General features: G+C 48.2%; 1 protein-coding gene across 1 annotated transcript in view; it reads left to right on the top strand.

The window, feature by feature from the left end:
• Positions 1 to 18,819, top strand: part of GAB2 (GRB2 associated binding protein 2) — a 135,782-nt gene extending 116,963 nt beyond the window's left edge. Inside the window, exons 3-10 of the mRNA XM_033146024.1 lie at positions 6,197 to 6,437; positions 10,494 to 11,071; positions 12,846 to 12,940; positions 13,524 to 13,806; positions 15,788 to 15,878; positions 16,278 to 16,380; positions 17,763 to 17,888; positions 18,643 to 18,819. Coding sequence (XP_033001915.1) covers positions 6,197 to 6,437; positions 10,494 to 11,071; positions 12,846 to 12,940; positions 13,524 to 13,806; positions 15,788 to 15,878; positions 16,278 to 16,380; positions 17,763 to 17,888; positions 18,643 to 18,783 — 1,658 coding nt within the window. The 3' untranslated portion in view covers positions 18,784 to 18,819. The remainder of the gene's footprint in view (positions 1 to 6,196; positions 6,438 to 10,493; positions 11,072 to 12,845; positions 12,941 to 13,523; positions 13,807 to 15,787; positions 15,879 to 16,277; positions 16,381 to 17,762; positions 17,889 to 18,642) is intronic.
• Positions 18,820 to 27,307: the final 8,488 nt, after the last annotated feature.

Below are 27,307 nucleotides of genomic sequence, written 5' to 3'. Positions count from 1 at the left end.
TCCCAGTTTCAAAACCGAATACCCTCTCCAGGCAAGGCTGGGAAAGCTCCTGCCTACTTTGTTGGCATCCGTCTGTCTCGAGAGAGACAGTGCAGTGCGCCTCCGGGAGATGAGGTTAAACTGCTGGAGAATCGCAACACCTGCTGTGGCTGCGGAGACAGGTAGCTGCTAATGCTGCCTCCTGTGTTGTTTTTGCTGCGTTTGCAGCACCAAAGTGGCCTCTCAGGGGTGCGAGCCTGGCCAGTGCATATGGAGATCTTGGGCTGCCAAGATGGCAAGACACACACCCTCCTCTCGGCCTTGCTGATGAGCTCCAACGGAGAGCAGAGTAAAACGTTTGGCATCAGCTGGACTGAAGCAGCTGCAGGAAGGAGGCGTACAAGACGCCATTCAACCGCCTTAGGGCCCCCAATCCAGATGTGTGTAGGGTTTATTCTTTAGCCTTTTCTTCTCCCGGAGATGTCCCACAAGGCAGTGGAGGTTTAGGATCAGAGTTTTCCTTCTCCTAGGTGAGGGGTTGGAAACCTAAGGCCCATGGGCCACAAGCGGCCTGTGGGGGTCATTTAAAGGGAAGTCCCAAACTCACCGAAGGTTTGAGACCCATCGGCTACCCTCAACTGGTTTAGCTGCCCAGTCCAAGCCGTTTCCCGGGGTCTGGCCACTGTCGCATGCTAACAGCTTCTAGGAGCCACAGGTGAGAGCTGAGTGCCGGGTAGGGACCAAAGGTGGACAAACTACTCCAGAAGGAGCACAACGTGTCCCTCACCAGCTACTGCACCATACCCTGGAGAACTGCTGGCAGTCTTTCTTGGGAGACAACTGTGGAGTGCACCTTAGGAAGTGAAGTGAAGCTGTTGGAAGGTTGTAGTGCCTCTAGAGACTGATGCAGGAGAGACATGTTTTGTTGCAGCTGGGGCAGATGATGGTGTCTGTTTGTGCACCATGGTGGCCATTCTTCCTCTGGTCACTGCTGTGGATGCACAACCTGACTGTCTTTTCTCCAGCCTTCACATCACATTTGCAGACATTGTGGAGGGCTCATATTTTCAATGGTGGCTGTTTTAAACCTTCAAGGCCCCCCCCCTGTTCTCTCCCTGGACTCTTCCTTGCATCAAGAGACGGTGGAACAAAACAAGACCGTGCCTCGGGCCTCTGTAACAGATAGAATTTCTTTCTCACATTAGAGTGGTTTGAGTACTGATCGCAGATAATCTCCAGCCTTGATTTACTCCATGTCAGGAGAATCTCTTAATTCTCTGCCAGATCCATTTCTTCCTCCCCTTTTAAGACCCTGCTGGGGAAAGTCTTAACAGCAAGAGAAGAAACCATTGTGCAGCAATAAGATTTTCTTCATTCTGTTTGCTAGATTTCTGTGCGAATGTGCGTGTGTTCTGCATCCACAGGAAGTTCAAGTAAATGTGGAATAAAACAAACTTCCAGGGCTTCACAGAACCCAACATTTCCTGTTGGAACTACGTTTGCATTTTTTTTAGGGAAGAAAATAGCAACCTCCCAATCTCTCCCCCCCCACACACACACATGCCGAAAAACACAAAATAGGGACAATGTTTTACCAGGAAGAGGTGCCGAAAATAGGGACTGAACCTGGTAAACAGAGACAGATGGAACTGCATCACACAATTTTTATTTTTGGCATATTTTGATTTTATTTTTCACGTTTGTAACTTTCAAAACCAGCACCAGCCAGACTTGGGCATCTGTTGGGACCCACCAGAGGCAATGCCAACCTTCACACCATCATCCCTGCCACCTTTAGGCTGCTTTCACACACACACCCTTAGACTCCTAGATGGTCACTCCACTGTCTCCTCTCGCCAGAGAGAATGAGCATCTCACCCAGTGATGGTATGTGCTGCTTCTGGATGGGATGTCGATGGTGAGCGTTGGTTTTTGGGGAGACTTCAGATGGCAGCTGCGGACGTGGGTGGCGCTGTGGGTTAAACCACAGAGCATAGGGCTTGCCGATCAGAAGGTCGGCGGTTCGAATCCCCATGACAGAGTGAGCTCCCATTGCTCGGTCCCTGCTCCTGCCAACCTAGCAGTTCGAAAGCATGTCAAAGTGCAAGTAGATAAATAGGTACCACTCTGGCGGGAAGGTAAACGGCGTTTCTGTGCACCGCTCTGGTTTGCCAGAAGCGGCTTAGTCATGCTGGCCACATGACCCGGAAGCTGTATGCCGGCTCCCTTGGCCAGTAAAGCGACATGAGCGCCGCAACCCCAGAGTCGTCTGTGACTGGACCTAATGGTCAGAGGTCCCTTTACCTTTACCTTTACCAGATGGCAGCTGCCTGGCACTGGTCAGAACTGAGCAACTTTTATTTTGCTGTGTTAGCAGCACCGAAGTGACCACCCTGGGGCGCAAGCCTAGGCAGTGTGTCTGGAGGTCCTGGGCTGCCCAGATGACAAGGCACACCCACCCCAGGACCTCCAGACACAGACACCAGCTTGGCTGCACTCCTTAGCTTTTTATTCTCCCAAATATATCCTGCAAGGAAGAGGGTATGGATTGTTCTTCAGGGTTTAGTAACTGAGGGTATCTTATTTTTTAGATGGTTCTTATTCATTTTAAAATGTTTTTGAATGGTGTTAATTGCCGGCAAATAAGTTTTAGGTTTTCTCCTTTGGGCTCCCTCGGGAGGAAGGGCAGGATGCAAATTTAAGAAATCATAAAGTGGATGTGCAAGGGAGGGATATTGGTTTTGTTTCGCCTTTGTCTTTGTTTTATTTTGCGTTTTCATTTCGCATTTTTACGCCGCGAACCACCCTTGCGATCTTCGGGTGCAGGTTGTCAAACAAATTCAATAGATAACAATACTAAAAGAATAAACAAGCAAACCAACAGTTTCACCTGTTTGCAAATGTTCCCCATGAGCCCCAGATCCTTCTCGGTCTCCAACAGCGAAAAAAAGTAAAGCACATCCGCTGAATTTTCTGCCACAGGACAAATGTTCCATCTTCTGAATTATCTCCCTCCTTTTGCTTCTCTCTGCTCCACAGTAAGTTCAAATACAAGCAGCTCACAGCTTTCTTGCCCCTTCCCCTTTCTTGCCTCTATTGACGGGTTTTCGTCTCCCGAAACCCTTTAACGGTGGCGAGTGAATTCTGAACCCGCTGCAATCGGTAATAGCACTTAGTGGCCGGGTCACTGTGTGGAGAAGAGCGAGGATACATTTTTGAAAATCAATGCCAGTGTCAATGGATTGGGCTCCCTTGGGCTGAGAAGCCTGCTTTTACTAGAGATTATGGAGTGTGAGTCTGTTTTGAGTGATGCCCACTCATGTCTCTAGAATAGCGTGCGGCTGTTGAGTAATGGACCTATTTCTCCCACCTAAAATCTGAGCTTTAAAAAAAATTGCTGCATTAGAGCCCCCTGCAATGAGCCTTCACCCCCGTTCATTCATCTTCCTCTTCAGCAACCCCCCCCATATATTTCACTCTGTTTTCCCCCCTTTAGCTTGTTTAAACAGCATGCATCCTTTTATCTATTTTTGTGTAACGTTTTTAAGCAGTAAATGATCACCAGTTCACTGATAACTTGGAGCATTAGCATAGTTCCCCGTTAACAATAAAAAATTACTGCGTAGGGTGCCATGCGCTCGTTAAATACTTTGGGGGGGTGGGAGGCTGTATGTTGATGTATTGGCATAATTTTGGTAAAACTGAATCAAAGCATTCCTCTTTTTAGTAATTTCCTATTTCCTTAACAAAGGAAGGAAAAGAATACTTAAGGTTGTTCCGCTGTCATCTATCAAGACATACCCAAAACAAATTACAAGTGGGTTCACAGGGACTATACAGTGGTACCTCAACTTATGAATTACTCGACATACAAATTTTTCGACTTATGAATGAAAAAAGTGCCTGCACGCCTATGAATTTTTCGACATCCAAAGGACATCCGTTGGCGGTTTTAGATGGGGTTTACTCAACTTACGAATTTTAGATGCGGTTTACTCGACTTTTCCGAATTTTTCGTTTCCAATGCATTCCTATGGGGAAATCGCTTTTTTCGACTTACGAATTTTTCGACCTACGAATATGCATTCGGAACAGATTAAATTCGTAAGTCGAGGTACCACTGTATATCCTATCGTGCTTCCAGCTACTATTATTTCTTCAGTCCAAAAGGTCTGTATTTTAGGGCAGTGTTTTTCAACCACTGTTCCGTGGCACACTAGTGTGCCGCGAGATGTTGCCTGGTGTGCCGTGGGAAAATTACTTTATATATAGTCAATATAGGCACAGAGTTAATTTTTTTAACATTTTCCAATGGTGGTGTGCCTCGTGATTTTTTTCATGAAACAAGTGTGCCTTTGCCCAAAAAAGGTTGAAAAACACTGTTTTAGGGTATGTCTAAAAATTATGTGTGTATCGTGGACGTAGCCGGGATTAATGGCGGGGACGACGGCACAGGATTTATTGGGGGCCAGAACCGAGCTATCTGCGACACGATTACTCAGTTAGTTAAGCATTTTCTTTTATTTACTTGAATTAGGGGGGGACAGCTGCCCCTGTGCCCCCCCCCAATTTGGCTACGCCCCTGGTGTGTACCTCTTTTTGTTTGTATGTTTCAGTGTCCATCCGCCCCCAACCAGTTGAATGAAAAAAACTAGTTTGGCAGCCATACATTTAAAAGGCAGCTCCTGGCATTCTGTCACTTCCTTGCGTGACCAAGAAGCAAAACCCAAAAAACAGGACGGGGTTATTCATCCAGGAGCTGATTTGATTAATTCTTCCCCCCCCCCTTCCTCCTGCCTCTTTCCACATTTCTCCTCCCTTTCTCGACCCTGTGTGCAGCAGCTGTGAAAATGGAGAATGCCGCACGAGGGATTGAAAATAAAGCAGCCAAAATCATAATGGCACTAACTTGGTGCTCTCCAAATTTTGGGGACTGCAATTCCCATCAGCTCTAGCCAGACCCACTCAGGTTATTACTGCCCTTCATCCGACGATCTCGGGGCGGTTCACAACAATACAAAATGAGGACACAGAATGCATAACAACAACAAGCCAATAACCCCACCTCCTAAAAGCACATTTAAAAGTTCATAAAACTTAAAAGGTATGTCATGGAGGAACCAGGTGAGCCTTCCTGGAGAGGGCATTCCACAAACAGGGAGCCACCAAAGAAAAGGCCCCGTTCTCATGTTGCCACCCTCCAGACCTCACCTGGAGGAGTCCCACAAAGAAGGACCTCAGATGATGATCGCAGGGTCATAATAATAGCATAATTAGGCAAACACGATGACTTAAATTCTGATAGCGTGCTGTGCTGCCAGGTAGCTCTCCTCTGACCGAATAATGGAATTTGAGCATTGTGCGTGTAATCTATCCCTGTACTGAGCAATGCAAATAACTTTTCTCCTTAATATAATAATGACACCATTAAATTTAATGTTCAATATTGATCGGCGGTGCGCACAGGCACCAACCAGTCAGTCAGAACCACGTACTGGTGTCATTTTGTTCTCTCTAAAATAGGAATTTGTGGTACGGCTAAAAGAAACCCTGCAGACATGCCTATTTTTATCACTTGACAATGTATAGGAGGAATGAATCACCTTGTTTAGGCAGAGGAGATGAGGAGCATGTAGTCATCCCTAGATTGTTAGGCTCCCCATCAGCCTCTTGCTATCATGGCCATTGGTAGCTAGGGATGATGGGAGCTGGAATCTAGGTGCTTGACTCAGTTGGATAGCTCAGTTGGCTAGAACATGGTGCTGATAACGCCAAGGTTGCAGGTTCGATCCCCGTAAGGGACAGCTGCATATTCCTGCATTGGAGGGGGTTGGACTAGATGATCCTCAGAGTCCCTTCCAACTCTATGATTCTATTGTTCTACATCTGAAGAGCCACTCATACTCTGTCCCTGATTGCACATTTAATGCACATTGCTTCTTCCAGAGAATCATGGGAACTGTGGTTGGTTGGTTGATTTGTTGGGCACTGTAGCTCTGTTAGGTTCTGTCTGATGTTTAGAAGACATGTGATGGCAGCCCTGTTTAGGGAAGCTTTTAATATTTGATGAATTATTGTATTTTAATATTTTGCTGGAAGCTGCCCATAGTGGCTAGGGAAACCCAGCCAGATTGGGCGGGGTATAATTAAATTTATTATTATTATTATCATCATCATCATCATCGTGACGATATCTCCCTTAATTCTTCCTGTGCAGATTCTCTAAGAAACATTCCTTCTGTCATTCACGGGCCACGTTCCTCCCCGGCTGAGCTGAGTGGCTCCAGCCAGCGGCTCCTGCGAGAACGAAAGTCATCTGCTCCTTCGCACTCCAGCCAGCCCACCCTTTTCACCTTCGATTCACCCGCCAACCATATCCGGACCACGCTTTCCACCAGTGCCCCTCAAGACTATCTCTTCCTGCACCAGTGCATGAGCAGGAAATCGGAGAACACCAGGTAGGGCCGGAACCACTTGGCTAAGGATTGGTGGTGGGTGGTGGGAGAAATTCGATTCGGTTCACATCAAATATGAATCTACCTAATTCTCTTTTTTCGAAGCGGTATGCAAACTGAAACGCAAAGGTCGTTGGAAATTAACACTTCTCCGAATTTTGCAATGCAGCTCTCCAGCTAACCACCGTTTGCGAAAATTCATCTGCCGCATTAAAGCGTGCATAGAACAGCATATCTTAGTGAGAGTTAAGGTACAAGAATGCTTCAGCATTGGGAGAAATACTATGCAAAAATATGTGTTTGCTGGGCAAAGTTGCACATAAAAATGTCTATTATAGGAGAAATTCACACTAAAATTGCTGGTGAATTTTCAGGAGGACTTTAAAACAATAATAATCACAAACTGGTGTGGAAATGTTAGGAGACTCATTGCATATTCTTTGTTACCTACAAGCTCAATGCCTGAGAGCCATTGTTATTTTTAGAAACATCACACTCTGCCCTTCCAATGAATTTGCAATGCTCAGAATGGCTTAGGGCAATTAAGCACAATGGGTAGTGCCCAGAGTTCTTCCTACTCAGATCACACCGCTTGAAATGAACAGCCATTACTATCTTAGGTCCATTAGTTTCAATGGGACTACTCAGAGTAGGGCAAACATTGGATACAATCCAGGAATATCAAGCAGCAATAGTGACAGTATGAAAGAGGGCTCCACGTAAGGTATTCCTGACCAGGCATTGCGCTTCGTTGCCTCATCCTTTGAAAAGCATTTACAGAAGTAAAAGTAGTTTTGATAATTTGAAGCAGTTTATACCCATGCAGTTAAAAACCAGGAAATAAACCCCTCTTCTAAAACCACTGTTCTATAAAACTTTAGGGACAGCCATTTAGGCTTCGTGGCAATAGATCTGAGAGTGGTTTGAAGCTCAAACGACGAGGCAGCTGCTGGACTTTCAGCACAAGATACATCTTACTTTGCAATTGTTCTGCAAAAAGAGCTGTCTTGGGAATAAAATAGGCCCATTGCGCAAAAAAAAACAATAAAATCCTGTCGTCGTTTTATACATAGCTCCACCTACTGGTGATGAAGCAGTACTACGCAGAAGCTGCCTTATACCATGATCTCTTGGTTGAAGCTTTTGTGTGATAATACAGGTGAAACTCGAAAAATTAGAATATCATGGAAAAGTCCATTTATGTTAGCAATTGTTTTCATTAGCTACTGGAGTTTAATATATGAGATAGAATCATGACATGCAAAGCGAGATATGTCAAGCCTTTATTTGTTATAATTGTGATGATTATGGGGTACACCTGATGAAAACCTCCAAGTTGAAATTGTTAAATTGGGGTTCTCATCAGCTATACGCCATAATCATCACAATTATAACAAACAAAGGCTGGACATATCTCACTTTGCATGTCATGAGTCTATCTCATATCTTAGTTTCACCTTTTAAGTTGAATTACTGAAAGAAATGAACCTTTCCACAATATTCTAATTTTTCGAGTTTCACCTGTATATATTGCCTGGGACGTGGGTGGCGCTGTGGGTTAAACCACAGAGCCTAGGGCTTGCTGATCAGAAGGTTGGCGGTTTGAATCCCCACGACGGGGTGAGCTCCCGTTGCTCGGTCCCTGCTCCTGCCCACCTAGCAGTTCGAAAGCACATCAAAGTGCAAGTAGATAAATAGGTACCGCTCCAGCAGGAAGGTAAACGGCATTTCCGTGCGCTGCTCTGGTTCGCCAGAAGCGGCTTAGTAATGCTGGCCACATGACCCGGAAGCTGTACGCCGGCTCCCTCGGCCACTAAAGCGAGATGAGCGCCACAACCCCAAAGTCGGACACGACTGGACCTAATGGTCAGGGGTCCCTTTACCTGTATACACTTTGATTGTTGTTGATTAAAAAAAAAAGTCAAGAGGTGTATAGATTTTATGAAACAAATACAGAAATATGTTCTGTAAGCCTTCTTTATTCTAGCAGTGTTACAACTTTTCATTTCTGTTGGGTCCCAGTTGGTTTATCATTATGCTGGTTTCCAGTTTCACTGGAGGACGGACACTTGTTGTATTTTCCTTCCCATCAAACCATACTGGAAACCATACTGGAAACGTGATTTGGGAAGGATGAGAGGAAGGGACCCATAAATGGCCCAAAGGACAGTGGGCGACAGCTGGAGAGGTACCAGCTGTGTGAATCAGAAGGCCCCCAACATGCTTGAATCACAGCTGGATTCTCGGAGAACCCCAGGGCTTTCCCGGGTCCAAGAGAATTTCACCTCTACATCTGTTTTTCATTAATAATTAAAAGTATGCTTCACTTCTGATGGAACTAATGGAAGGTCATTAAAAAAAACCCTTTGTATCCAGCCATTTGGGACCTTTCAACAACATGGGTTGCATCCAGCAATAGCACCGCATGAGTGGAATAGAAGACTGCTTCACCAGTGGAGCTTCCCCAACCTCTCCACCACCCGACATACCCCAAAACTCTGCTCCAGAGGGTTGGAGGACCTGCAAGAGCATTTGGAATTTGCAGGGGATCAGAGAGGAAGGGGAAGTTCCATTGTGCAGCAATGGGATGCGGGTGGCACTGTGGTCTAAACCACTGAGCCTCTTGGGCTTGCCGATCAGAAGGTAGGCGGTTCGAATCCCTGCGATGGAGTGAGCTCCCGTTCCTCTGTCCCAGCTCCTGCCAACCTAGCAGTTCAAACGCTCATCAGTGCAAGTAGATAAATAGGTACTGCTGCAGCGGAAAGGTAAACAGTGTTTCCATGTGCTCTGGTTTCCGTCACGGTGTCCCGTTGCACCAGAAGCAGTTTAGTTGTGCTGGCCACATGACCCAGAAAGCTGTCTGTTGACAAACACCAGCTCCCTCTACCTGAAAGCGACATGAGTGCCGCAACCCCATAGTCGCCTTTGACTGGACTTAGCCATCCAGGGGTCCTTTACCTTTTACCTTACCTATTGGATACAGTTCCATGTTGGTTCGGCTGTTGGGATTACTGACTGAGCTTCCCTTGCTCTTTATCTTTAAAAATATAATTTAAAATTGTGTGTGTGTGTGTGTGTGTGTTTATTAAGATCTGGGGAGGGGTGCGCGCGCGCACACACACACACACACACTGGTGCATTAAAACATGTGAGGGAGGTCCTCCTGGTGGACCTGTAGCTATTTGATATTTGCAGTGCAGCAACCCAAGGGATGGCTTTCTTGGTGGTGGCCTCCCAGTTATAGAACTTCCTCCTCTCAGGTGCCAGTTCCTAAGAATTTTAGGTGCCACCCAAACACTTAGGCGTTTGCTGGGCATAGTGCCTGTTTGCGATCACCCTTTCAATTCTCTGCTTGCTGCAGGTCGCATGGTCCATTTATTTGTAATATTTTATTATCTCTCTGCTATTTTCATGGCTTGTGTAACCTGCTCTGGGATTGTTGTTGCAATGAACTGTGAGTAATTGCATCCCATAGTACTCATCTTCATTGTTGCCACGGCTGCAAATTTCCTTTCACAACACTTGTGTGACCCAAGACAATTATTCACAATTTTTACAGGCCACAATGTGAAGCTCAGAGCCGTACGTAAGATCACATCACACAGAACAGTTACTGCTACGATCCCATAGTTGGGGTCTAAGAGGTTAGCATCTCTACACTGTAAACCCATTTAAGTTTTATACCAGGCTGTTACAACATTTCTCCAAGAATTGTGAAAATTATAATTTGTTGGGGGACTGAGACTTCTCTGACAAATCCCCACCTATCCCTAAATTAGATTGCATTTTCCAAATGTTAATGGAGAGGGAGAGGTGTTTCACAAGGCAGCTTGCTAAACTGCTATGTGAAGCCCCCCTGCCACGTTACACCTCACTGCTGGCGTGTTTAATGGGGGGGGAAGGTGACTTCCCTCCCTCTGTTAAACAGCTCACCCGGCCTGCTGTTCCACATGCTGCAGAGCGTGACGACATGTTACATTTCTATTTCCATAGGAAGATATTAGGCAGTGCCCAGTGTGAATCTCTGCCTCACGGCTTCTCTCCCACATTTCGTTTTAGGAGTGCTAGTTTCTCTCAAGCCACAAGATCCTCGTTCTTCATGAGAAGCGACCCATCTGTCCAGAAGCTGTCTCAGGGGAATGGGCACTGTGTCAACGGGCAAGTCCACGGCTTCTACAGCTTGCCCAAGCCAAGCCGGCACAACTCGGAGCTCAGGGACAGTGCCTACGACCTTCCGAGGAGTTTCGGGTGCTACACGCACACCAAATCCAGCCTCACAGGTTCCGAAACGGATAGCGAGGAAGTGTACACCTTCAAAACCCCCAACAACACCCTTTGCAAGGACTTCGGGGAGCTATCCACTGACTCGTACGACGTCCCTGGCACCCCTTTGTCCATTTATCAGATTCCAAGGACATTCACGCTGGACAAGAACCACAACACCCTGGGGGTGGCCTCCAACGAAATGCCCGCCACTCCCCCACCAAGGCCACCTAAACCAGGGCAGGCAGAAACACGGTGGGGCAGCCCTCAGCAGCGCCTGCTAGACAGCGAAGGCCTAGGCGTGGGCTCAGTTGCTGCTACCATTCCCAGAAGGAATACGCTGCCTGCAATGGAGAACTGCAGGCTGCACCGAGGTGCGTACCGGGGCTGTTTGCATTGGATGACTATAGGTGGCTATACTGCTATGACTGCCAGTGGTTCTCCAAGGCTTTGGGCAGGAGCTGGGGTGCATGGGCTGTTAGGGGAGAGGGGCAATACCTCTCCTGGGGTAGTTTGTCCACCTTTGGTCCCCACCTTGCAATCAGCTCTCACCTATGGCTCCTAGAAGCTGCCAGCATGAGACAGCGGCCACACCCCGGGAAACAGCTTCCACTGACTGGCTAAAACAGCTGAGGGCAACCAATGAGTTTCCATCCCTCAGTGAGTATCAGGGGCTGGACTGAGGAGGAATGGTGTGAGCCGCCACCCCCGAACCTTCCCAAGATCCGGAGGACAGTATTGATTTAGAACAGTGGTTTGCAGAGGGGCATAGTCCAGAGGGGGAAAGCTGGGAAATACTGGGTGAGGAACAGCTAGAAGAGGAAACACCAGGAGAGAGACAGCTGGCAGATTCAGTGTCCTTGGACAGCATTCCTGACCCCCCCCCCACTTCACCTAAGACTAGACGGGCTTGGAAAGTGATAGAACAGAGGGACAGCAAGCTCAGATTACCCAACGTGGCGTAAATTAGTAGGGACAGAGGATGTGAGCATTCACTGGGAACAATGCCGTTTCTAGAGAGAGATATACATACCTTTGTCTCTCACTGTGATTATTAATGAAACTAACTGGTAAGAACGCTCCTTTCGTTTGATTTGCTTACTCACTACCACTGAGGGGGTGGGGATCTGATTCCCTGAAGCCTGACAGTGAGTTAGGGACTTTCCCTGCATGCAAAGACAGGCTCTGGTGGCTTGAGCAGATGAGACCAAGAGTAGGTCCAACAGCCAAGAAGGTGGTTTCTGCACATGCTGTAAAGGGAAGTGAGGGGCAGGTGGGTCTCATCCACTTGGGAAGGGAGCTCATCTAGGAGAGGGAAAACTCATATCCTAAACCTCTGCTGCCTTGAGGGACATCTTTGGGAGAGGAAAAGGCCAAGGATTAAACCCTCCACAAATCAAAAGTAGAGTCTCTAAGATGGTTGGATATCAAATCCAAACTCCTCCTCCTCTTTTCTTCTTCTTCTTCTTCTTCTTCTTCTTCTTCTTCTTCTCCTCCTCCTCCTCCTCCTCCTCCTCCTCCTCCTCCTCCCAGCAACTCATGCAGCCATGCTTGTGTCAGATGTCTTGCCCTGCTTTCCTTTGGACCATCTCATCAAGGCTGAGAGCGGGGTCTTGTCTTCTGGGCAGCCCAGGACCTCCACACAAACTGCCCAGGCTTGCGCCCCAGAGAGGTCATTTGAGTGCTGCAGATGCAGCGGTTTCCCTTCACCCCCGGAGGCGCACTCCATTGTCTCTCGAGACAGACGGATGCCAACAATACATGGACACAACACTCTTCCGTCTCCATTGTTCAGAAATAGAATTCCTGCTCCAGAAGGACCTTGATGTAAAAAAAAATAGAGGCGGGACAAATTTCCTCCCAGTTCTGGGGCCCGTCCGGCTCTACTGTTAGACAGCGTGGGGCAAGAAGTGGTGGTAGCATGTTGAAGGCGAGAGCTGTATCTGTTGCGTGACCTGCATTAGTCAGTTGCCTTGAGGGTGCAGATAATGTACAACTTCATCCAATGCTCATGAAATCTACACTCTAGGAATTTTGGCTTTTGTTTGCCCTCCATCTAAAAGGAATTGGGAGAACCCACTAAGCTGAGCCTCTTAATAAACTCTGTTTATTGCTTGTTAACTGTCATTTCGATGTCACTGATTTCAGCTTCGTCTTGTGAAACCTATGAATATCCTCAGCACAGCAGCAGCAGTGCAGTTCAGTCGACAGAGTCTGTGAATGCTGGATTCAACTCATATCTGGTAAGCTGTGGGTGCTCAGTTAGCTGGTGTCCTAAGGACTAGCAACTTGAGGTTTTCTATACATACACGCATATATACCCTGAGATCATCTTCTGAGGCCCTTCCTTCGTGTGCCTCCTCCTCAAGAGTTTCGGAGGGCGGCAACATGAGAACGGGGCCTTCTCTGCAGTGGCTCCCCGTCTGTGGAATGCTCTCACCAGGGAAGTGCGCCTGGCACCTTCATTATACATCTTTAGGCGCTGGGCAAAAACATTCATTTGGTTGATCCAATTTACATCCTATGCCCTTTTAAAATGTGTTTTTTTTGGGGGGGAGGCTATTGGGTTGTTGTTGTTTTTTAATTGTGGTTTTATATCTTGATTTTATTCTGTGAACCACCCTGAGACCCCCCAGGTATAGGGCGGTATATAAATTCAATAAACAAATAAATAAATAATATAAATAATATAAAACCTGGGCTTCTCAGAAAGCTAACTTGCAAAAAAAAATTCCGAAGACCTAGAAGCTGAGTTTTTCCTCTCTGCCGCCTTTCCCCGCCGGCTCTGCTCTCATTCCGAGTGTCACCACCTTCTCCCTTCCCCAGCAAAACAAGGCGACGGTGGCTCGCTCTCACAGCGCAGACTCGGAAGACAACTATGTCCCCATGAACCCAGGCTCTTCGGTCCTGATCAGCACGGAGAGGTCGAACGACAACTCCCAGCACCTCTACATCCCCATGAGCCCCGGGCCTCACCACCTGGACTTGATGGGCATGTCCTCCTCTACCTTCCCAGTCCACAAAGGTAGCAGCAGTTCTCAGCTGCACAGGAGGATGAGTGAAATCCAGCCGCCGCCCGTCAACCGCAACCTCAAGCCAGACCGCAAAGGTAAGCCCCACTCCCCTTCAAGCCGCCCTCGGCTCCGGGCTTTTTTGGGTGGTGGTTCTCTCTCCTTGAGTCTATTTCACCATACCAGGGGGTCCTTCGTACTCCTTCTCAGTGGGCTCCTGCTGGAAGGTGGGCCTTTAGCAGATGCCAACCATGCCAGCGTTTGGATGGCTCACCAAAGGCGCTTGGAAAGCACTGTCTACCTTTGAGATGGCACCTCCTACTACAGCCGAACAGGGACGGGGGTGGCGCTGTGGTCTAAACCACAGAGCCTAGGGCTTGCCGATCGGAAGGTCGGCGGTTCGAATCCCCGCGACGGAGTGAGCTCCTGTTGCTCAGTCCCTGTTCCTGCCAACCTAGCAGTTCGAAAGCACGTCAAAGTGCAAGTAGATAGAGAGATTTATTGTTACGGTTCTCAGCCAGCACACACATATCCATAAAAAAACAATCCAAAATACATGCTAAAATACGAACTATAAATATAAACTTTAAGCTTTAAAATTTTTAGATAAAAGAAGATATCACTACTTTAAAAAGTGGGCTACAGCCGGTTATAGCACTGGTTCGTCTTTAGCTCTGTCCTGAAGCTGTGTGGGTACTGCGGACTAGTTCGGACCGAATTTTTATGGCTCTAGCACAGAACCTGGCTACCTTTGCTGTCACATTAGCGTTAGCATCTGTGCAAGTAGATAAATAGGTACTGCTCCGGCGGGAAGGTAAACGGGGTTTCCGTTCGCTGCTCTGGTTCGCCAGAAGCGGCTTAGTCATGCTGGCCACATGACCGGGAGCTGTACGCCAGCTCCCTCGGCCAGTAATGCGAGATGAGCGCCGCAACCCCAGAGTCGTCCGCGACTGGACCTAACGGTCAGGGGACCTTTACTACAGCCAAACAGGAGCTGCCCACCACCTCGCGAGCTGACAGGCAAAGTATTTGGTCAGGCTGTTGGTTTATTTTTTATTTATTTAATGCTTTCACATGCCACCCTTGCCTCCAAGGAGTTCGAGGTAGTTTACGTGGGTTCTCCCCTCCCCATTTCCCCCCTCACAACAATCCTGTGAGGTAAGTGTAGATCAGGCCGAGAGACTGGCCCAAGGTCACCCAGTGAGCTTCATGGCTGAGTGAACCCTGGTCTTCAAGGTCTTCAAGCTTGACCAAGTTTGTCCTATTCTATTCTATTCCAAAGTAAGAGCTGTTCGGCAATGGAATGGACTCTATCAAGAGGTTTTCTCCTTCCTTGGAAGAGTTTAAGCAGAGGTTAAGCATTGCAGGGGGTTGAACTATATGACCCTCGTGGTCTCTTCCAGCTCTATGATTCTATTATTCCCTGCTCCCATACCCTAGCTCAGGGGTCAGCAACCTTTTTCAGCAGGGGGCCGGTCCCTCAGACCTTGTGGGGCGGGCGGGCGGGCTATATTTTGAAGGGGGTAAATATGAACAAATTCCTATGCCCCACAAATAACCCAGAGGTGCATTTTAAATAAAAGGACCCATTCTACTCATGTAAAAACACACTGATTCCTGGACCGTCCGTGGGCCGGATTTCGAAGGCGATTGGTCCGGATCCGGCCTCCGGGCCTTAGTTTGCCTAGCCATGCCCTAGCTTATCCCTCATTTCAGGGGACTGGGAGTTATTTTGGGATGGTTTTTTGCATTCATTTAGTTCAGGGAAGGAAAGGCACCACTTTCCTGCCATTTTCTTCTGTGGGCAATTTGATATTTCTGCAATATGTGTGGCAACTGCTGTGGCTTGAAGCTGCATTTAGAGGCTAATATCTGCACCTCGGGAGGCTGCCAGTCTCTGCCATAAGAACCTAAGAAGGACCTGCTGGATCAGGCCAATGGCCCACCCAGTCCAGCATCCTGTTCCCACAGTGGCCGACCAGACGCATGCCAAATTCCTGTTTTTTTCTATCAGTCCATTCAATCAAGTGTCCATTATACGATTGCTCAGGGCCTGACTCAGATCTCTTTCCGCTCCAGCAAAGCCAACACCTCTGGACTTGAGGAACAACACCGTTATCGATGAGCTTCCCTTCAAGTCGCCGGTCACCAAATCCTGGTCCCGGCCTGGGTGAGTAAAGGACCCTTTGTCCGCCACAGACCAGGCTTGGCTGCTCTCAAAGCGAACAGCTTCTTTAAGTGAAGTTCTTGCCCATGAAACAGGGCAAGGGCCCTCCATGGGGTCAACAGAGGGTTGAAGAAGGTCTTATTCGCACTTCCGTTTTCCTCTCCTCTTTCCCCCAGGAAAACTCACAGTTTTAGCGCTCAATCGGAACAAACAGCAATTGAGTTCTCCGTGGATTGCCGTTCGTTCCGATTTAGCACCAAAGAGCAATTTTTCTGGGGGAAAGCTGTTGGGGCATGTGCTGAGTCCCCATTCAACACGCCAGTGGATTGTGCAAATGGGGGTGGGACAGGATGTGTAAGGGACCTTGCCTAGCCCAACTCATCTTCTCAACTCTCATTACAGCCAGACCTTCAACTCCAACTTTTCCCAATACTGTCGTCCCATCTCCACCCAGAGCATCACCAGCACAGACTCTGGAGACAGCGAAGAGAATTACGTGGCCATGGTAAGTCCCTGCAGAATCTTATCTCTTAGTACAACCCAAGTTCTCTCTCCATACTCCATCTTCCCCCCTCGTCCTTAGTGCCCCCAACCCCAGCTCACATTTTAGCAGAGGGTGAGCAGCATTTGAACCCCTGGTGGCTGCCCGCCATCTTAATTTACCCAAAATGCAATGCCTGGCCTCAACACAGGAAGCTGCCCCGTACTGAGTCAGACCATTGGAGCCCATCCAGTGTAGTATTGCCTACACTGACTGGCAGAAGCTCTCGGCGGTTTTAGACAGGGCTCTCTCCCAGCCCTGCCTGGGATTGAACCTGGGACTTTCTGCATGTAAAGCAGGTGCTCAACCACTGAGCAGTGTTCCTTCTCTATAGATTTAGATCTTTGGTTTAGTTTTTATAGATCTATAGGCCGGGGCATTGCATTTTGGGTAAATTAAGGCAGAGGACAACCACTGAAAATGTGTCGTGGGCTGGGCTGGATTGAAGGATTGGGAAATGCAATCTGAGAGAGATCAGCTCCTAACAGAAGAGGAGGGAGAATATTTGCTGCTGCCCCCACGCCCCCCCTTCCAGCGTTTCCAGAAGGAGACAGGCAGACACAGAAGCTGCACAGTTGAGAGATAGTATTTGATAGCTATGAGATAGTAGCTAAGCAACCAAAAAGGAGGGAGCAGCTGGGCAATACATCAATCGAGAGTGGGGGGGGGGTCCTGAGCATGTCAGAGAAGGAGACGCAAGGGAGGGGGGACTTCCCATTGGCGCACTTCTTTCCGCAGAAGTGGGGTGGAGTCAGAGAGAGCAACTGATACCCTTGCGAGGGGTTGCATGTTTGTACTTGCTGTAATAAAAGGACTATAAATATACCAAATGCTTGTTAATTCTTATTGGTGAGCTACAAGAAGGGAGAGGGGAACTCCCATACTTGACAGAATGGGAGCAAAGCTTTGCTCCCATCTAAAAACCGCTTTACTTCTCATCCAGCAGGAAGGACAATGGATGGGGAGATGGCTGGGTCATGCCTGCGAGGGGCCCTTCTGAGACCCTGGGCCCCTTGCCTAATGCTTGACCTTAACCAGCCACTGGCACCGAGGCCACCAGTCGGCCGCTAATCTTAGTTGGGAAAACTATAGTCTGTGCACCAGCCATATATGTTGGTGCAAGCAGCTCAAGCAGTCCCCGCTTTGCTGTTCCTTCCGGAAGTTGGGAAACAAACCACAAAGCTTTCGGCGTGAGCCAGAGTTGTGGTTTCTTTCTTCAGACCAAACCATGAGCAGGAGTCCAAGAACAGACCTTGGCTTCTTTGGAAAGAAAGAATCCCCGAGCGCCGGTTTGTGGCCAGTCCTGTGTCTCTTTCACTAGTTCCTTCTTTGTTTGTCTTTTCCAGCAAAACCCAGTCTCTGCATCTCCCATTCCCAGTGGCACAAGCAGCCCAGCCACGAAGAAGAGCACGGGAAATGTCGATTACCTGGCTCTGGACTTCCAGCCAAGCTCACCTGGCCCTCACAGAAAGGTATAGCCCAAAGACTTTGCATTAATCAAATGCAAAGTAATGTTCTGTGTGGTGTAGTGGTTAAGAGTGGTAGACTTGTAATCTGGTGAACCGGGTTCGCGTCTCCGCTCCTCCACATGCAGCTGCTGGGTGACCTTGGGCTAGTCACACTTCTTTGAAGTCTCTCAGCCCCACTCACCTCACAGAGTGTTTGTTGTGGGGGAAGAAGGGAAAGGAGAATGTTAGCCACTTTGAGACTCCTTCGGGTAGCGATAAAGCGGGATATCAAATCCAAACTCTTCTTCTTCTTCTTCCTGTTCAAGAAGCAATGCACTTTCTGCATAGCATCCTCTGAACTATACATGGCTTGTGTATCATTATTATTATTATTATTTCAATTTGTATACTATGCTACCCGCAGGTCTCAGGGCAGTTCACAACGTAAAATCACAATATAAAAACACAAAACGCATAATTAAAAAAAACAGTAACAGCCCCCCAACACATTTTAAAAGGGCATTGGATGTCTATCAGACAAAGGCCTGGTTAAAGAGGAATGTGTACAAGAGACACAACTTGCTCCACCCCGTTTTGCCTCTTGACACACCCACCACCTGGTATGTGGCCCCCCAAAAGGTTGTGTATAAGGGAATGTGGCCCCCAGGCTGAAAATAGGTTCCCCTCTCTCTCCGCCCCCCCTGCCACCCACTCTGTTTTGGGGTTGATGTGCAACCACGTTCAACTGTTTTTGTGCTTCCTTCTTCCCCGTCACTAGCCCTCCACATCCTCGGTTGCCTCGGACGAGAAGGTCGACTACGTACAGGTTGACAAGGAAAAGACGCAAGCTTTGCAAAGCACCATGCAGGAGTGGACAGACGTCCGGCAGTCTTCGGAGGCCAACAAGGCGGTGAAGTAACAGCCTGCGGAGGTACACCAGGATAAAGAGAGAGAGAGAGGAAAAAGAGAGAGAGAGCCTTCCGGAAGGGCAAAGACTAAATAGTTCTGCCCATCAAGGCGCTGGGCCACCGGACTTCGTTCAGCAAGGACTGCTAGCGCCAGGGTCGATTGAGAAAGCAAAGTTCACTTCAGGGGGGGGAAACATGGCTGATAACTGCTTGCCGGTGCTAAAGGGTACCAGAGTTCCTGGTGGATAAGTTATCTGCAAAATTCAACATAGCAATACTGGGAATCTTGACGCCCTGCATGCTTTCAGTGATCACCAAACCCACCTTGATTCCACTGTTTTCTCCTCTTCCTCCAAGTACACCTGCCCCGAGCCAAACTGGTGCCGGTATGGCAGAATGCTGGGGTCTTTGTTCTCCCTTTTGCCTCCCTCTTCTGTCTCCTGATCCCTTTACAGAAAAGAAAATGGCCAGACGTCGGCTCTAATCATGTTTGATTTTCAGCAAAGCCTGTGGAAGCGCGGGTTTTCGTTTACCTTGCAAATTACAGGCATCCTTGTCCTCAGAGCACTTAGGAGAGCTTTCCTTGTGAGGATGTGGGTGTAAGGAAACGGCCACTGCTCGTTGGCATATATCAGTTTCTTGAAAAAGTGTGTTGGTTCCCCTCCGAGATTCTCCTTTGCAAATCTTAATGTCGAATCTTTTCTGAATTCTTGCATATTGTTGAACATTTGCGGAATATTTGATATCTGTATCTGATATCCTGTAATGTTTGAGTTCACCCTTTGATGTTTGACAGTGTTTGATAGCTGGTGTGCAGTTGTGTTTAGTAGGTGAGTGAGTTTTATGTCTGGCAACTCATGAGATTCGTAGTTGAGACCGTCAGACGAGCCCTATCAGGTTGTGCTGTCCAGGCCGACATTCCATTTCCAGGAATAGCCACTGTCCAATGCTTGACAATAAATTTAGCGCACTCAAAACTCGTTAGAACTTTTCGCATTTTCAAAACGAAAATTCAGATGTTGGCGAAAGGTTGAATATTTACAAATATTCAGATGTAATGTGTTTGAATTTGCCCATTGCCTTGATGCTTAGTCTGGGCGCATAACACACACAAAAAAGAACCCATTTCACCAGATGTCAGCAAAATTGCCCTGTTAGGTTTGAACCCTGTCTCACAGTAATCCTCCAGATTCCTAGTCATGTCTGGATAATGGCAAAGGTGGGTGCGCCACTGAACAGCAGCTGAAAGTGGGTTCGAGCGCTGTGTCATTGTGGCTACGAGTTAAGTGATGCACTCGACCCATAGTCTCAACATGGGGAGAATTCTCATACCTGCATGCTGTAAGAACTTCAACCTCTTCCCCATCTAATGGCATGAAGTCAAGGACCCAGGAAAAGTTGGGGGTGGGGAGACATTAAGAAGTCCATGCCTAAAATCGATCCAGGGTGATCAGAAAGAGAAAGGAATAACATCTTGGTCAAGGCTAATTGATTAAAAGGTGTAGCCCGTTTTGTAGGGCCACGAAAACAACCCCACAAACTTGCTTGCTGCACCAGGATGAGCGCAGATTGCTGTAGAAGGAGTAGCAGAGCTGAGCACTTAATGTGTAAGGACAGCAGGAGAACAGAGTTCAGGCTGAGAATGAAGAATAGAATAACAGGATCGTAGAGTTGGAAGGGACCCTGAGGATCATCTAGTCCAGGCACAGGCAAACTCGGCCCTCCAGATGTTTTGGGACTACAACTCCCATCATCCCTAGCTAACAGGACCATTGGTCAGGGATGGTGGGAATTGTAGTCCCAAAACATCTGGAGGGCAGAGTTTACCTGTGCCTGATCTAGTCTAATTCCCTGAAATGCAGGAATACGCCGCTGTCCCATACAAGGATCGAACTTGCAACCTTGGCATGATCCGCACCATGCTCTGACCAGCTGTTCAAGAATAGTAAGATTCTAGTTCTTTTACCTTTATAGAATATCCATATGTCTTTTCATGTAGCTGAGAGATTTCTTTTGGATCTAATATTGGACCATCAGCAGACATCCCTCCTTTCCCCGCAAAAAACAACAACCTTAAAAGCACTTCTGGGCATCTCTGCATGGTGTGGTAAGTGCATGGAGAGCTCTGTATATGAAGCTGCCTTATGCCAAGTCCATTATTACCTACTCTGACTGGCAGCATCCCTCCGGAGTCTCAGTTAGAAAGAAGGATCTTTTCCTGTTATCTGAAACCTTATCCATCTAACTGGAAATGCTGGAGATTGAACCGTCTGCATGCAACTCATTGGCTCTACTCCTAAGCTATAGCCTAAAACACAGGGTGCCTTGAATGGCGGTCAGGGGTGCCACAGGCAACACTCGCCTCTGTCCCTCGTTCCTTTCCTCCCTCCTCTGATGCCCTCTGTCCCTTGTTCCTTCCCTCCCTCCTCTGATGCCCTCTCACATCAGCTGTTGCCTCCCAAACACATCAGCTGTTTGCCTCCCAAACAGCTGTTGGTTGCAGCATCCCTGGCTACAAGCTCCACAGGTAAAAGGTGCCTCTTGAAAGCACCTCTCTTTGGGGCAGGAGGGGGGGCAGCTCAGAGACCAGGGGTAGCAGCAGTGGCTTTCCAGAGGACTCCCAAGGAGAGGGGAGAGGAGAGGAGGCTAAGGGAACCTCCACAAGGGAGGGTGTTCGGAAAAGGGTGTTTGGCTGCCAGCTCTGCAGGCAAGGGGTGACCTAACGGGGCTCCTGAACCCCACAGGGGTGCCGCAGAAAGAATGCAGTTGGTCAAGGGAGCTGTGGACTCAAAAAGGTAGAAAAACTCAGTCCTACAGGTACAGCCAGCCTACACACACCTCCACCTGTACCTGAGCATAGGCATGTGCAGCACTGTCCTGTGCTTGTTTACACAGAAGTAAGTCCCACTTGTAGTGTGGTGTAGTGGTTAAGAGCGGTGGACTTGTAATCTGGTGAACCGGGTTCGATTCCCCGCTCCTCCACATGCAGCTGCTGGGTGACCTTGGGCTAGTCACGCTTCTCTGAACTCTCTCAGCCCCACTCACCTCACAGAGTGTTTGTTGTGGGGAAGGAAAGGAAAAGGAGATTGTTAGCCGCTTTGAGACGCCTTAGGGTAGTGATAAAGCGGGATATCAAATCCAAACTCTTCTTCAATGGAGCTTTTTCCCAGGTACATATTGGACTGCTGCCATAATGTGATGCATTGCTATGTCATTGTACTGGGTACAAGGGGGGGGTGGATAATCACATTCCTTGGAGCTTGCTTCTTGGTGTGAGCAAGGATGGATTGCAACAGGGGTCGAAGAATGCCATTTGGTTTTAACCTTTCGCGCAGGAGCAGTGCATAAAGATCAGCTCATAAAACCGGCGTATCGTGTCTTGTGACCATACGCCACCAACAAACGGCACCGTCCTCGTGTCCTATGAATGTTTGCTCAGAGGTAAGCCCTACTGTGTTCGGTAGCACTTGCTCCCATGGGAGTGTGCTTAGGATCGCAGCCTCAGTTAGCCTCTCCCACGTTGCTGTGACCTTCCTTTGCACTTTTGTACAGGTTCTCGCGGGTAGCCGGCAAAAACTATGACGTCGCGAATTAATTGTGCGCTGGCCTCGCGACTGTTAAAAACAGCTGTACCTTTGCAAAAAGGATCTATTTCCATGCTTAGCTTTCTTGAAAGCGTATTTCTATAATTCTAGGTGGTGGAGCACTGGTCTGTGGCAAACCCTGCCTTGAGATTCCGTGCGATTTGTGAGAATTCAGAACTTGTGCTGAGTCAGCCTAGGTCCACATTCCCTTTCTGACTTGATCCGGCAAGATGGCTCTGGGAAGCTTGCATACAAGGCATGACACGACAGCAGTGTTCGTTTGTTTGCTTGGTGTTGGCAGGTATACTGCCCCTATACACTGGGGTCCCACTTAATAGCCAACCGCTTATTTTTTCAGGCCAGGGCTGTTTCCCAGGGTCCTCTCAACAATTTTTTCAGAACATGTGCAAATGAAAACAATGCCATGATGAGACACTGATTCACAGTGGAAGCCCACCTCTGGGATAAAGAGGGGAACTGGTCATCTCTGGCACATAAAATAAACCTCTTTTAACAGTGCTGTGGGTGGGAAACTTCTGTATCTCCTCCTTAGTGGTAGTGTCCCAACTCTCATCAGCCCCAATCAGCAAGGTCAGGGATCATAGAATTGTAGAATCGGAAGGTAGCCAAAGGCCATCTAGTCTGACCCCCCCACAATGCAAGATGCTGGGAGTTGTAGTCCAACAGCCACAGGTCCCCTATACTAGAGGCTCTGTTTAGGCATAGACATACATTTCATCCTCCAGCAAAGACTTGGATTGCACATGCAGGAGGCGATACAGCTGCCAAGTGCACCTTATAATCTCAAGACCGCAAGTGAGGGTTATGGTTCGCAGGAAGGCTAGGGCAAAAGTTCTGGCTTTCTACATGCAGGGAAGTCTGCTCAGTCATACAGCTTCTGCGTACCCCTCCCTACCTGCAGCCTGAAGCAAAACAGTCTGCTTGCAAGTGTAGGTACACGTCAGAAAGATGGGCACCGCTCTTCCTTTTCCATACTAAATGTGCAGGCCGGCACTGCCCACTAGAATGGCACCTGAATTTAGCTTTAGAGAAAATGCAGTGACTTACTTTTCCTACCAGCTTTTCAGGCTAAGATCGTTGCTTTTCCCACTGTCTTAAGAACCACGGATGCCTCTTAAATGTCCCTTTCTGACACCAGTCGCTGCTCAGATCTCTCCTCTCATTCCCTTGCTTCTTGCATGATGACTGACCTGCTCTGTGGACTTTTTGGCTTTTCTTTTATACCCTGCTTGTGTCCCACAAAGAATTTGGGTTAGCTCCATGAGAGGCTGTTTGGACGGTCCGATTTGCAGCACGTGGTTTTAAAAATGGTGAGCTGCTAGTGTCCTCCAACCCTATAAGGAAGATAGTGTTTCAGTTCCCTACCTCACAGGGGTGTTGTGGGCACTAAGAACAGGAGAAAGAGCGTTTTAGCTGGACTGTAACTATATGTGAAACCACTATGGCATTCCAGCGACCAATACTGCAAGTGTAATGAAGGGACATTTCTCTGTCTCGCTGACTCCAAACGCTGTTAAAAGCCCTAATCAAAATGGCGGAGACTGCAAATGGATTAGGACACTGAGCAGTTGTTCTCATCCACCAACGTCATCAAACGCAATGAACAATTCCCAGCCAGTTTGATGAGCAATGAATTCTACCTGCTGGAAAACCCATGAATAAATCCGGGGGGGGGGGGGGAGAGAAATAGCAATAAATGTGAATCAGCCTTCACTGCAAAGGCACATGAATCGGATGCATCAGCTGCATAATTGAAAAAGAAAAACACTTCTTTTTTAATGTCAGATGTTTTCCCAGTTGTTGACAGCTTGGAAAACTCTGAAATGGAACGGTTTTGAGATTATTATTTTTTATTCCTATTTTGCTAGCAAAGTTTCCAGAGGCACGTGATCTTTTGCAAACTTAACCATGAGCCTAAGGCCCCTCCCTGGTTCTCAGATTGCGGTTTCCCTGAAGTGCTAAAAAACTGTGCCTGAGGTGAAAGTGAAGGTTCACATGACACAAGAATGAAGGAAGCTGGCTTACGCCGAGTCAGACGGTCAGACCATCTAGCTCAGTTATGTCTACACTGGCTGGCAGAAGCTCTCCAGGGTTTGAAGCAAGGGGGTCTTTCCCAACCCTACCTGGAGAAGCAACCGAGGACGTTTTCAATGCCAAGTAGACGTACTCTGCCACTGAACAACAGCACCTCCCCAGACACCTGCAATGTCTCTGCGCCTCCCTCCCTGACCGTGCTGTTTTCTAGGTGCAGGGATTTTGATTTTAGTAGTCAACCGAGTTCCCACCTGCGTGGTGAACTGACACACGGAGACACAGCTTTGTCACCGGTCTGAGGGCAGCAGCCCGGTTTCTAACCAGTTCCCAGACTTCCTGCATTCACATAGCCACTTCCCAACCTGGCTGCTCCCGGGATTTAGGAAAGGCTGGCTGCCAAGGTTTCCTCTCGGGTGATCGCTGTAGGATCACCACATGAAGCAGCCCCTTTGACCTTCGAATCGGGCCCCTTCTCTGATGGCTACCTGGATTTCAACATGCCAGGCTTTGACAGGCAGCCCGCCGTGGGGGCTCCCACTCGGTCCAAACTGTCAAGCATATCCTTGTGGGACCGTTCACTGAAACGCCGGTTTCCGCATTCCGCTCTAAACTAAAACCCTACAGCTTCCATTATTTTGTTTTGACTATGGCAGACCGACACAGCTACCTACCTGTAACTGTGTTTACATTCAGGTTCTGGTTGTGAATCTCTGATTGTGGAATCTGTCTGACCTCTGTGAGAACAGGATGCTGGACTAGATTACCTGACCCAGAAGAGTTCTTACTGTCGCCATCCCTGCTCCCCTTCATCAGCTTCTTATTTATAGGGGCGAGAGGGTGAGTTATAGGGAGCCGGAATAGAATTCCCATATACCGGTACATGCCAGAAACAGAAATGGGATCACATGACCACCATGTCGGTCACATGATGAGAAAACAAAGCTGGACGTGGCATTGCCAGTTGCCGAAACAAATGCTACGTGGTTTCCTATTTTGACAAGAGATAGATTTGTCCTACTCCTTAGGGGCCCCGATCAACATAGCGAACAGGGTCACCCTAGCAGTTCTTAGAGGTGTGAATGCATAATAAACAGGTAAGATAAGAGGGGGAGGGAGTGTCCCAACCAGGCAAAACCAGCATGGCCTGGCATCGACACCCAGCATGCTCAAGACCTCCAGACTTCATGCCTGTTCTGGGCTGGGGCCCACCCACTTTTTCCGGGCATGCCTAGCCACTGGGGCACACAGCTGCAATAAGTTGTGCTTTAAAATTCCCCATAATGGCAGGGTGGCTAATTAAAATGATGGGTTGCTGCACATGGGAGGCACTACTTCAGAAGGATCACGACACCAGTTTGCGAGTAGTGCGCGCACACACCCACACCCAAAAATGCTCGGGAGAGTGTGGGCTATCAGTTCTTAATACACACATTACCTCAACGAGGGGCAATTCTGTGTATCTACAGCAGCCGATTAGAGTGGCCTCATTCCTTCTCCCCTCCCCACGCAAGCATTCTGATCATCTGCTTGGAGAATTCCACGCTGCTCATCTGGCACCACTGCATCATAGGTTTTGTATTCCAAAATTGCCAACAGGAAGAAAAGCTCTACAAGTCTTCAGTGGTAGCCCCCCCCAACTGCGTAGCGTAGAAATGGGGGACCTGTAGTCATGCAGCTGTTGTTTGAGTAGTACTCCCATCAACCCTGGTTATTGATTATGCTGCCCAGGGCTGACGGGAGTCTGTGCAGTTCAATAACACAAATCGCAGGTTTCTGATTAGTGAAAGCAGATAAGACCTAAGGTCGATGGCACTGGGTATGGCTGCAAAACCAAACGGCCCTGTTAGATGCCTAAAGCAGGGGTCAGCAACCTTTTTCAGCCAGTGCGGTATAGTGGTTAAGAGCGGTAATCTGGTGAACCGGGTTCGTGTCTCCGCTCCTCCACATGCAGCTGCTGGGTGACCTTGGTCTAGTCACACTTCTCTGAAGTCTCTCAGCCCCACTCACCTCACAGAGTGTTTGTTGTGGGGGAGGAAGGGAAAGGAGATTGATAGCCGTTTTGAGACTCCTTTGGGTAGTGATAAAGCGGGATATCAAATCCAAACTCTACTTCAGACCATGTGGTGGGGTGGACTATATTTTGAGGGGGGGAAATGAACGAATTCCTATGCCCCACAAATAACCCAGAGATGCACACATTCTACTCATGTAAAAACATGCTGATTCCCAGACTGTCTGCGGGCCAGATTTAGAAGGCGATTGGGCGCATCCAGCCCCCGGGCCTTAGGTTGCCTACCCCTGGCCTAAAGCATCCACATAGCCTGGTGGCATTTGGATAAAGGGCTATTTACAGATGGACTTGGTAGTTCCATGGATAGACATCAGACACGGCTTTTCGGAAACGAGGGTTCAAGGAACCAAGGATCTACATCAGCAGTGGGGAACCTGGGGCCCTGCAGATCTTACTGAACTCCAGCCCCAGATACCATAGCCCAAGCTCAGGATGATGGGAGTTGTAGTCCAGCAACATCTTGAGACTCTTGGGTCCCCTGTTGCTGAGTCTACATAATGGAAACATTTGACTGTTAATGCAAACATTTTCACCTGGTGCAGAGAACATCTGGCCCTCCAGATGTTGGGCTGCAAGAATGGCCAAACACCATGAGGTTGTAGTGAAGCAACATCTGGAGGGCCAAAAGCTCACCACATCCGATTTAGGGTAATTTTATAATGTGTCCCCAAAAGCAACTCGAGGGGGAGCCTTTAAGGGCGTTTTAATAAAAGGAACATTGTGCTTTAGTTACTTTGCCTGTGAATGTCCTAAAATGAATGGCTGTTTTTGGTGAAGGGGGTAAGAAATGTTTTATTTCGTAAGAATACTTTTGGGGGTTTTTTA

The sequence above is a fragment of the Lacerta agilis genome, chromosome 4 (assembly GCF_009819535.1).
Source record: "Lacerta agilis isolate rLacAgi1 chromosome 4, rLacAgi1.pri, whole genome shotgun sequence".
NCBI lineage: Eukaryota > Metazoa > Chordata > Lepidosauria > Squamata > Lacertidae > Lacerta > Lacerta agilis.
This window is presented reverse-complemented; position numbering and strand designations above follow the sequence as displayed.